Consider the following 12,034-nt stretch of genomic DNA (forward strand, 5'->3'; position numbering starts at 1 on the left):
AATAACTGGCTAAAGGCACTTTTTGATCCCAGAATGCCTGCGTGACACAGAGGAGGTTTGTATTAGGATTCACTGTATATCAGAATATTACCAGGTGCGTATGCAGATTTCTCAGTGTATCAGGACCCTGCCAGGTGTGTATGGGGTTTCAGAGTGTAACAGCATAATTCCAGGTGTGTATGGGATTTCACAGTGTATCAGGATCCTGCCAGGTGTGTATGGCGTTTCACAGTGTATCAGAACCCTGTCAGGTATGTATGGGGTTTCACAGTGTATCAGGATCCTGCCAGGTGTGTATGGGGTTTCAGAGTGTATCTGGATCCTACCAGGTGTGTATGGGGATTCACAGTGTATCAGGATTCTGCCAGGTGTGTATGGGGATTCACAGTGTATCAGGATTCTGCCAGGTGTTTAGAAGACCTCACAAGTAATAGAGATCAGCAGCTGGAGTTAATGAAATACTGCACCGTCCGCATTATACACGAAACATCAAAAATTGTCTGAATTTGAATTTGAACCTATACAGACTAGCTTTGAATTGATAATAAATCTAAATGACTTTCAATCATATGCTTCCAGGCTTTGAACTTCTGATTCCCAGATTCTGACAAACTCTAAACAAACGGGTGCTGTCAATCATTCTGATTTTCAGATATAAAATAAACGGTTTGAAATCTCCAGGTCATCACTTACCTTTCAGTTGACTGGGTACTTCGGATAAACCTCGTGCGATGTTTATATAATCAAATGGATCAGAACCTGTTTAAATTAATGAGCGTATATGAAATCAGATCTGTGTAATATTACAGCAAATCATGGTTTATTCGAATGTGAAATTGAATTCAGTGAGTAATTATTCCGTACCAAGTTCGAGCATTTCTCTCAGTATTTTGTCCAGCTTTGGCACCCCATGGCGCATTTTCACAAAGGATTCCCACATCACCCTTCGGGCCCCAGAGCCTTTCTCCATCACCAGATTTAGGAGAAGCTTGGAATTCTCCGCCCGTTTTCCCTTCTCCGCAAGATCAGTGACTTTCTGTAAAGAATAATAATGAATATATTGAGGAGCGGAGTGAAAGACAAACACTGAGAATGAGAAGGAAATGATCTGCACAGTGATGGGATCTCCCAGTTGTTTTGAGCAGGGAAAGCAATCACTGGGCCGGATACTGATCCATTCTGAACATGGGCAGAATATTCTGTAAGCAACTTGATTCAGTCATTAATGGCAAAGAATTGGAATGAATTATAGTTCTTGGACAGCGAGGAGTCACTGAGAATCTGCAGCAGTTTTAAAATGATTAGTTTTCTCTGTCCTTCAGAGCCCAACATGACATCAGATTACTGTTTGACGATATGATACACTCGTTTCTCTCACTTACTTCCTGCTGCCCCACTTTGTGATTTACTTAGAAATAAAACAGCAGCGAATCAGAACTCAAGTTAAAGGGAAGGAACGAATCTGAAGTGAGAGAAGCAGCTTGAAGCCTGCCTGAGAAATTATCGCTGACTAATTGAAACAACCACTGTTGATGTATAGGGCCGGAGAATCGACCAATTAAAATAAAGATGAAACGTTTAATCATTTGTTCCCTCAGTAATTTAAATGTTTGACACTCGTTATTTGACACACCCGCTGCCAGTATGAAACCTCCGTAACCGGGAACAGATATTCGGCAATGGGGTTGGTGTAGTCAGGACTTTCTTCATCAAAGCTTATGTTTATATAACGCCTTTAAGGCAGAAAAGAAAGCATCGAAAGGCACTTCACAGAGGTGCAATCAGACAATGGACACAGAGACAGCGAGGAGTCGAGAACGAGAGTGTGTTGGTTATATTACTGGACCAGTAACGATATAGAGACGGCGAGGGGAGAACGAGAGTGTGTTGGTTATATTACTGGACCAGTAACGATATAGAGACGGCGAGGGGAGAACGAGAGCGTGTTGGTTATATCACTGGACCAGGAACGATATAGAGATGGCGAGGTGTGGAGAACGAGAGTGTGTTGGTTATATTACTGGACCAGTAACGATATGGAGACGGCGAGGGGAGAACGAGAGCGTGTTGGTTATATTACTGGACCAGTAACGATATAGAGACGGCGAGGTGTGGAGAACGAGAGCGTGTTGCTTATATTACTGGACCAGTAACGATATAGAGAAGGCGAGGGTAGAACGAGCGCGTGTTGGTTATATTACTGGACCAGTAACGATATAGAAACGGCGAGGGGAGAACGAGAGCGTGTTGGTTATATTACTGGACCAGTAACGATATAGAGAGGGCAAGGGGAGAACGAGAGTGTGTTGGTTATATTACTGGACCAGTAACGATATAGAGATGGTGAGGGGAGAACGAGAGTGTGTTGGTTATATTACTGGACCAGTAACGATATAGAGACGGAGAGGGGAGAAAGAGAGGGTGTTGGTTATATTACAGGACCAGTGACGATATAGAGACGGCGAGGGGAGAACGAGAGCGTGTTGGTTATATTACTGGACCAGTAACGATATACAGGTGGCGAGGGGAGAACGAGAGCATGTTGGTTATATTACTGGACCAGTAACGATATAGAGGTGGCGAGGGGAGAACGAGAGCACGTTGGTGATATTACTGGACCAGTAACGATATAGAGATGGTGAGGGGAGAACGAGAGCGTGTTGGTTATATTACTGGACCAGTAACGATATAGAGATGGCGAGGTGTGGAGAACGAGAGTGTTTTGGTTATATTACTGGACCAGTAACGATATAGAGACAGCAAGGGGAGAAAGAGAGGGTGTTGGTTATATTACTGGACCAGTAACGATATAGAGACGGCGAGGAGAGAACGAGAGCGTATTGGTTATATTACAGGACCAGTAACGATATAGAGACGGCGAGGGGAGAACGAGAGCGTGTTGGTTATATTACTGGACCAGTAACGATATACAGGTGGCGAGGGGAGAACGAGAGCATGTTGGTTATATTACTGGACCAGTAACGATATAGAGGTGGCGAGGGGAGAACGAGAGCACGTTGTTGATATTACTGGACCAGTAACGATATAGAGATGGTGAGGGGAGAACGAGAGCCTGTTGGTTATATTACTGGACCAGTAACGATATAGAGATGGCGAGGTGTGGAGAACGAGAGTGTGTTGGTTATATTACTGGACCAGTAACGATATAGAGGTGGCGAGGGGAGAACGAGAGCATGTTGGTTATATTACTGGACCAGTAATGATATAGAGACGGCTAGGGGAGAACGAGAGAGTGCTGGTTATATTACTGGACCAGTAACGATATAGAGATGGAGAGGGGAGAACGAGAGCGTGTTGGTTATATTACTGGACCAGTAATGATATAGAGACGGCGAGGGGAGAACGAGAGCGTGTTGGTTATATTACTGGACCAGTAACGATATAGAGACGGCGAGGGGAGAACGAGAGTGTGTTGGTTATATTACTGGACCAGTAACGATATAGAGACGGCGAGGGGAGAACGAGAGTGTGTTGGTTATATTACTGGGCCAGTAACGATATAGAGGCGGTGAGGGGAGAACGAGAACGTGTTGGTTATATTACTGGATCAGTAACAATATAGAGACAGCGAGGGGAGAACGACAGCGTGTTGGTTATATTACTGGACCAGTAACGATATAGAGACGGCAAGGGGAGCACGAGAGTGTGTTGGTTATATTACTGGACCAGTAACGATATAGGGACGGCGAGGGGAGAGCGAGAACGTGTTGCTTATATTACTGGACCAGTAACAATATAGAGACAGCGAGGGGAGAACGATAGCGTGTTGGTTATATTACTGGACCAGTAACGATATAGAGACGGCGAGGGGAGAACGAGAGCGTGTTGGTTATATTACTGGACCAGCAGCGATATAGAGACGGCGAGGTGTGGAGAACGAGAGCGTGTTGGTTATATTACTGGACCGGTAACGATATAGAGATGGTGAGGGGAGAACGAGAGTGCGTTGGTTATATTACTGGACCAGTAACTAAAAAGAGACGGAGAGGGGAGAACGAGAGCGTGTTGGTTATATTACTGGACCAGGAACGATATAGAGACGGCGAGGTGTGGAGAACGAGAGTGTGTTGGTTATATTACTGGACCAGTAATGATGTAGAGACGGCGAGAGGGAGAACGAGAGTGTGTTGTTTATATTACTGGACCAGTAACGATATAGAGATGGTGAGGGGCGAACGAGAGCGTGTTGGTTATATTACTGGACCAGTAACGATATAGAGACGGCGAGGTGTGGAGAACGAGAGTGTGTTGGCTACATTATTGGACCAGTAACGATATAGAGACGGCGAGGGGAGAACGAGAGCGTGTTGTTTATATTACTGGACCAGTAACGATATAGAGACGGAGAGGGGAGAACGAGAGCGTTTTGGTTATATTACTGGACCAGTAACGATATAGAGACGGTGCGGGGAGACCGAGAGCGTGTTGGTTATATTATTGGACCAGTAACGATATAGAGACGGCGAGGGGAGAACGAGAGCGTGTTGGTTACATGACTGGACCAGTAACGATATAGAGGCGGAGAGGGGAGAATGAGTGCGTGTTGGTTATTTTACTGGACCAGTAACGATATAGAGATGGCGAGGGGAGAACGAGAGTGTGTTGGTTATATTACTGGACCAGTAACGATATAGAGATGGCGAGGGGAGAACGAGAACGTGTTGGTTATATTACTGGACCAGTAACAGTATAGAGACGGCGAGGGGAGAACGAGAGCGTGTTGTTTATATTACTGGACCAGTCACGATATAGAGACGGCGAGGGGAGAACGAGAGTGTGTTGGTTATATTACTGGACCAGTAGCGATATAGAGACGGCGAGGGGAGAACGAGAACGTGTTGTTTAAATTACTGGACCAGTAACGATATAGAGATGGCGAGGTGTGGAGAACGAGAACGTGTTGTTTCTTTTACTGGACCAGTAACGATATAGAGACGGCGAGGGGAGAACGAGAGCGTGTTGGATATATTACTGGACCAGTAACGATATAGAGACGGCGAGGGGAGAACGAGAGCGTGTTGGATATATTACTGGACCAGTAACGATATAGAGACGGCGAGGGGAGTACGAGAGCGTGTTGGTTATATTACTGGACCAGTAACGATATAGGGATGGTGAGGGGCGAACGAGAGCGTGTAGGTTATATTCCTGGACCGGTAATGATATAGAGATGGTGAGGGGAGAATGAGAGTGCGGTGGTTATATTACTGGACCAGTAACGATATAGAGGTGGCGAGGGGAGAACGAGAGTGTGTTGGTTATATTACTGGACCAGTAACGATATAGAGATGGCGAGGGGTCGAGAACGAGAGCGTGTTGTTTATATTACTGGACCAGTAACGATATAGAGACGGCGAGGGGAGAACGAGAACGTGTTGTTTATATTACTGGAGCAGTAATGATATAGAGACGGCGAGGTGTGGAGAACGAGAACGTGTTGTTTAAATTACTGGACCAGCAACGATATAGAGATGGCGAGGTGCGGAGAACGAGAACGTGTTGTTTCTTTTACTGGACCAGTAACGATATAGAGACGGCGAGGGGAGAATGAGAGCGTGTTGGATATATTACTGGACCAGTAACGATATAGAGACGGCGAGGGGAGTACGAGAGCGTGTTGGTTATATTACTGGACCAGAAACGATATAGGGATGGTGAGGGGCGAACGAGAGCGTGTTGGTTATATTACTGGACCAGTAACGATAAAGAGACGGCGAGGTGTGGAGAACGAGAGTGTGTTGGTTATATTACTGGACCAGTAACGATATAGAGACGGCGAGGGGAGAACGAGAGCGTGTTGGTTATATTACTGGACCGGTAACGATACAGAGACGGCGAGGGGAGATGGAGAGCGTGTTGGTTATATTACTGGACCAGTAGCGATATAGAGACGGCGAGGTGTGGAGTACGAGAGCGTGTTGGTTATATTACTGGACCGGTAACGATATAGAGATGGTGAGGGGAGAACGAGAGTGCATTGGTTATATTACTGGACCAGTAACGATATAGAGACGGCGAGGGGAGAACGAGAGTGTGTTGTTAATATTACTGGACCAGTAACGATATAGAGACGGCAAGGTGTGTAGAACGTGGGCGTGTTGGTTATATTACTGGACCAGTAACGATATAGAGCCGCCGACGTGTGGAGAACGAGAGCGTGTTGGTTATATTACTGGACCAGTAGCGATATAGAGACGGCGAGGTGTGGAGAACGAGAGCGTGTTGGTTATATTACTGGACCAGTAACGATACAGAGATGGCGAGGGGAGAACGAGAGTGTGTTGGTTATATTCCTGGACCAGTAATGAAATAGAGACGGCGAGGGGAGAACAAGAGCATGTTGTTTATATTACTGGACCAGTAACGATATAGAGATGACGAGGGGAGAACGAGAGTGTGTTGGTTATATTACTGGACCAGTAACGATATAGAGACGGCGAGGTGTGGAGTACGAGGGCGTGTTGGTTATATTACTGGACCAGTAACGATATAGAGACGGCGAGGGGAGAAGGAGAGCGTGTTGGTTATATTACTGGACCAGTAACTATATAGAGACGGCGAGGGGAGAACGAGAGTGTGTTGGTTATATTACTGGACCAGTAACGATAGAGAGACGGCGAGGGGAGAACGAGAGTGTGTTGGTTATATTAATGGACCAGTAACGATATAGAGACGGCGAGGGAAGAACGAGAGCGTGTTGGTTATATTACTGGACCAGTAACGATATAGAGACGGCGAGGGGAGAACGAGAGCATGTTGGTTATATTACTGGACCAGTAACGATATAGAGACGGCGAGGTGTGGAGAACGAGAGTGTGTTGGTTATATTACTGAACCAGTAACGATATAGAGACGGCGAGGGGAGAATGAGAGCATGTTGGTTATATTACTGGACCATTAACGATATAGAGACGGCGAGGTGTGGAGAACGAGAACGTGTTGGTTTTATTACTGGACCAGTAACGATATAGAGACAGCGAGGGGAGAACGAGAGTGTGTTGGTTATATTACTGGACCAGTAATGATATAGAGACAGCGAGGGGAAAACGAGAGCGTGTTGGTTATATTACTGGACCAGTAACGATATAGAGATGGCGAGGGGAGAACGAGAGCGTGTTGGTTATATTACTGGACCGGTAACAATATAGAGATGGCGAGGGGAGAACGAGAGTGTGTTGGTTATATTACTGGACCAGTAACGATATAGAGACGGCGAGGGGAGAACGAGAGTGTGTTGGTTATATTACTGGACCAGTAACGATATAGAGATTGCGAGGGGTCGAGAACGAGAGTGTGTTGGTTATATTACTGGACCAGTAACGATATAGAGATGGCGAGGGGTCGAGAACGAGAGTGTGTTGGTTATATTACTGGACCAGTAACGATATAGAGATGGCGAGGTGTGGAGAACGAGAGCGTGTTGGTTATATTACTGGACCAGTAACGATAGAGAGACGGCGAGGGGAGAAAGAGAGTGTGTTGGTTATATTACTGGACCAGTAACGATATAGAGATGGTGAGGGGAGAATGAGAGCGTGTTGATTATATTCCTGGAACAGTAACGATATAGAGACGGAGAGGGGAGAACGAGAGTGTGTTGGTTATATTACTGGACCAGTAACGATATAGAGACAGCAAGGGGAGAACGAGAGCGTGTTGGTTATATTACTGGACCAGTAACGATATAGAGACGGCGAGGAGAGAACGAGAGCATGTTGGTTATATTACTGGACCAGTAACGATATAGAGGTGGCGAGGGGAGAACGAGAGTGTGTTGGTTATATTACTGGACCAGTAACGATATAGAGATGGCGAGGGGTCGAGAACGAGAGCGTGTTGTTTATATTACTGGACCAGTAACGATTTAGAGACGGCGAGGTGTGGAGAACGAGAACGTGTTGTTTATATTACTGGAGCAGTAATGATATAGAGACGGCGAGGTGTGGAGAACGAGAACGTGTTGTTTCTTTTACTGGACCAGTAACGATATAGAGACGGCGAGGGGAGAACGAGAGCGTGTTGGATATATTACTGGACCAGTAACGATGTAGAGACGGTGAGGGGCGAACGAGAGCGTGTTTGTTATATTACTGGACCAGTAACGATAAAGAGACGGCGAGGTGTGGAGAACGAGAGTGTGTTGGTTATATTACTGGACCAGTAACGATATAGAGACGGCGAGGGGAGAACGAGAGCGTGTTGGTTATATTACTGGACCGGTAACGATATAGAGATGGCGAGGGGAGATCGAGAGCGTGTTGGTTATATTACTGGACCAGTAGCGATATAGAGATGGCGAGGTGTGGAGTACGAGAGCGTGTTGGTTATATTACTGGACCGGTAACGATATAGAGATGGTGAGGGGAGAACGAGAGTGCATTGGTTATATTACTGGACCAGTAACGATATAGAGACGGCGAGGGGAGAACGAGAGTGTGTTGTTAATATTACTGGACCAGTAACGATATAGAGACGGCAAGGTGTGTAGAACGTGGGCGTGTTGGTTATATTACTGGACCAGTAACGATATAGAGACGCCGAGGTGTGGAGAACGAGAGAGTGTTGGTTATATTACTGGACCAGTAGCGATATAGAGACGGCGAGGTGTGGAGAACGAGAGCGTGTTGGTTATATTATTGGACCAGTAACGATACAGAGATGGCGAGGGGAGAACGAGAGTGTGTTGGTTATATTCCTGGACCAGTAACGAAATAGAGACGGCGAGGGGAGAACAAGAGCATGTTGTTTATATTACTGGACTAGTAACGATATAGAGATGACGAGGGGAGAACGAGAGTGTGTTGGTTATCTTACTGGACCAGTAACGATATAGAGACGGCGAGGTGTGGAGAACGAGGGCGTGTTGGTTATATTACTGGACCAGTAACGATATAGAGACGGCGAGGGGAGAAGGAGAGCGTGTTGGTTATATTACTGGACCAGTAACTATATAGAGACGGCGAGGGGAGAACGAGAGTGTGTTGGTTATATTACTGGAGCAGTAACGATAGAGAGACGGCGAGGGGAGAACGAGAGTGTGTTGGTTATATTAATGGACCAGTAACGATATAGAGACGGCGAGGGAAGAACGAGAGCGTGTTGGTTATATTACTGGACCAGTAACGATATAGAGACGGCGAGGGGAGAACGAGAGCATGTTGGTTATATTACTGGACCAGTAATGATATAGAGACGGCGAGGTGTGGAGAACGAGAGCGTGTTGGTTGTATTACTAGACCAGTAACGATATAGAGACGGCGAGGGGAGAACGAGAGTGTGTTGGTTATATTACTGGACCAGTAACGATATGGAGACGGCGAGGGGAGAACGAGAGCGTGTTGGTTATATTACTGGACCAGTAACGATATAGAGATGGCGAGGGGAGAACGAGAGCATGTTGGTTATATTACTGGGCCAGTAACGATATAGAGACGGCGAGGTGTGGAGAACGAGAACGTGTTGGTTATATTACTGGACCAGTAACGATATAGAGACAGCGAGGGGAGAACGAGAGTGTGTTGGTTATATTACTGGACCAGTAACAATATAGAGACGGCGCGGGGAGAATGAGAACGTGTTGGTTATATTACTGGACCAGTAACGATATAGAGACAGCGAGGGGAGAACGAGAGTGTGTTGTTTATATTACTGGACCAGTAACGATATAGAGACGGCGAGGGGAGATTGAGAGTGTGTTGGTTATATTACTGGACCAGTAACGATATAGAGACGGCGAGGTGTGGAGAACGATAACGTGTTGGTTATATTACTGGACCAGTAACGATATAGAGGCAGCGAGGGGAGAACGAGAGTGTGTTGGTTATATTACTGGACCAGTAACGATATAGAGACAGCGAGGGGAGAACGAGAGCGTGTTGGTTATATTACTGGACCAGTAACGATATAGAGACGGCGAGGGGAGAACGAGAGCGTGTTGGTTATATTACTGGACCGGTAACAATATAGAGACGGCGAGGGGAGAACGAGAGTGTGTTGGTTATATTACTGGACCAGTAACGATGTAGAGATGGTGAGGGGTCGAGAACGAGAGTGTGTTGGTTATATTACTGGACCCGTAACGATATAGAGATGGCGAGGGGTCGAGAAAGAGAGTGTGTTGGTTATATTACTGGACCAGTAACGATATAGAGATGGCGAGGGGTCGAGAACGAGAGCGTGTTGGTTTTATTACTGGACCAGTAACGATATAGAGACGGCGAGGTGTGGAGAACGAGGGCGTGTTGGTTATATTACTGGACCAGTAACGATATAGAGACGGCGAGGGGAAAACGAGAGCATGTTGTTTATATTACTGGACCAGTAACGATATAGAGACGGCGAGGGGAGAACGAGAGTTTGTTGGTTATATTACTGGACCGGTAACGATATAGAGACGGCGAGGGGAGAACGAGAACGGGTTGGTAATATTACTGGACCAGTAACGATAGAGACGGCGAAGGGAGAACGAGAGTGTGTTGGTTATATTACTGGACCAGTAACGATATAGAGACGGCGAGGGAAGAACGAGAGCGTGTTGGTTATATTACTGGAGCAGTAACGATATAGAGACGGCGAGGGGAGAACGAGAGCATGTTGGTTATATTACTGGACCAGTAACGATATAGAGATGGCGAGGTGTGGAGAACGAGAGCGTGTTGGTTATATTACTAGACCAGTAACGATATAGAGACGGCGAGGGGAGAACGAGAGTGTGTTGGTTATATTACTGGACCAGTAACGATATAGAGACGGCGAGGGGAGAACGAGAACATGTTGGTTATATTACTGGACCAGTAACGATATAGAGACAGCGAGGGGAGAACGAGAGTGTGTTGGTTATATTACTGGACCAGTTACGATATAGAGACGGCGAGGGGAGATTGAGAGTGTGTTGGTTATATTACTGGACCAGTAACGATAAAGAGACGGCGAGGGGAGAATGAGAGCATGTTGGTTATATTACTGGACCATTAACGATATAGAGACGGCGAGGTGTGGAGAACGAGAACGTGTTGGTTATATTACTGGACCAGTAACGATATAGAGACAGCGAGGGGAGAACGAGAGTGTGTTGGTTGTATTACTGGACCAGTAATGATATAGAGACAGCGAGGGGAAAACGAGAGCGTGTTGGTTATATTACTGGACCAGTAACGATATAGAGATGGCGAGGGGAGAACGAGAGCGTGTTGGTTATATTACTGGACCGGTAACAATATAGAGATGGCGAGGGGAGAACGAGAGTGTGTTGGTTATATTACTGGACCAGTAACGATATAGAGACGGCGAGGGGAGAACGAGAGTGTGTTGGTTATATTACTGGACCAGTAACGATATAGAGATTGCGAGGGGTCGAGAACGAGAGTGTGTTGGTTATATTACTGGACCAGTGACGATATAGAGATGGCGAGGGGTCGAGAACGAGTGTGTGTTGATTATATTACTGGACCAGTAACGATATAGAGATGGCGAGGTGTGGAGAACGAGAGCGTGTTGGTTATATTACTGGACCAGTAACGATAGAGAGACGGCGAGGGGAGAAAGAGAGTGTGCTGGTTATATTACTGGACCAGTAACGATATGGAGATGGTGAGGGGAGAACGAGAGCGTGTTGATTATATTCCTGGAACAGTAACGATATAGAGACGGAGAGGGGAGAACGAGAGTGTGTTGGTTATATTACTGGACCAGTAACGATATAGAGACAGCAAGGGGAGAACGAGAGCATGTTGGTTATATTACTGGACCAGTAACGATATAGAGACGGCGAGGAGAGAACGAGAGCGTATTGGTTATATTACTGGACCAGTAACGATATAGAGGTGGTGAGGGGAGAACGAGAGCATGTTGGTTATATTACTGGACCAGTAACGATATAGAGGTGGCGAGGGGAGAACGAGAGCGTGTTGATTATATTACTGGACCAGTAACGATATAGATGTGGCGACGGGAGAACGAGAGCACGTTGGTTATATCACTGGACCAGTGACGATATAGAGATGGTGAGGGGAGA

The 12,034-nt window shown here is 46.3% G+C and overlaps 1 protein-coding gene and 1 pseudogene across 1 annotated transcript in view; one reads left to right on the forward strand and one right to left on the reverse strand.

Moving 5' to 3' along the window:
• LOC147092639 (NACHT, LRR and PYD domains-containing protein 3-like) overlaps positions 1 to 12,034 on the forward strand; it is a 326,912-nt pseudogene that overhangs the window by 69,438 nt on the left and 245,440 nt on the right.
• Positions 1 to 12,034, reverse strand: part of LOC147092640 (NACHT, LRR and PYD domains-containing protein 3-like) — a 126,212-nt gene that overhangs the window by 15,013 nt on the left and 99,165 nt on the right. Inside the window, exons 4-5 of the mRNA XM_085975969.1 lie at positions 865 to 1,036; positions 694 to 759 (exon numbers count right to left, since the gene is read on the reverse strand). Coding sequence (XP_085832095.1) covers positions 694 to 759; positions 865 to 1,036 — 238 coding nt within the window. The remainder of the gene's footprint in view (positions 1 to 693; positions 760 to 864; positions 1,037 to 12,034) is intronic.

Source organism: Somniosus microcephalus, unplaced genomic scaffold, assembly GCF_052327205.1.
Source record: "Somniosus microcephalus isolate GS21.2 unplaced genomic scaffold, FLI_Smic_1.0 unresolved_chr2, whole genome shotgun sequence".
Taxonomy (NCBI): Eukaryota; Metazoa; Chordata; class Chondrichthyes; order Squaliformes; family Somniosidae; genus Somniosus; species Somniosus microcephalus.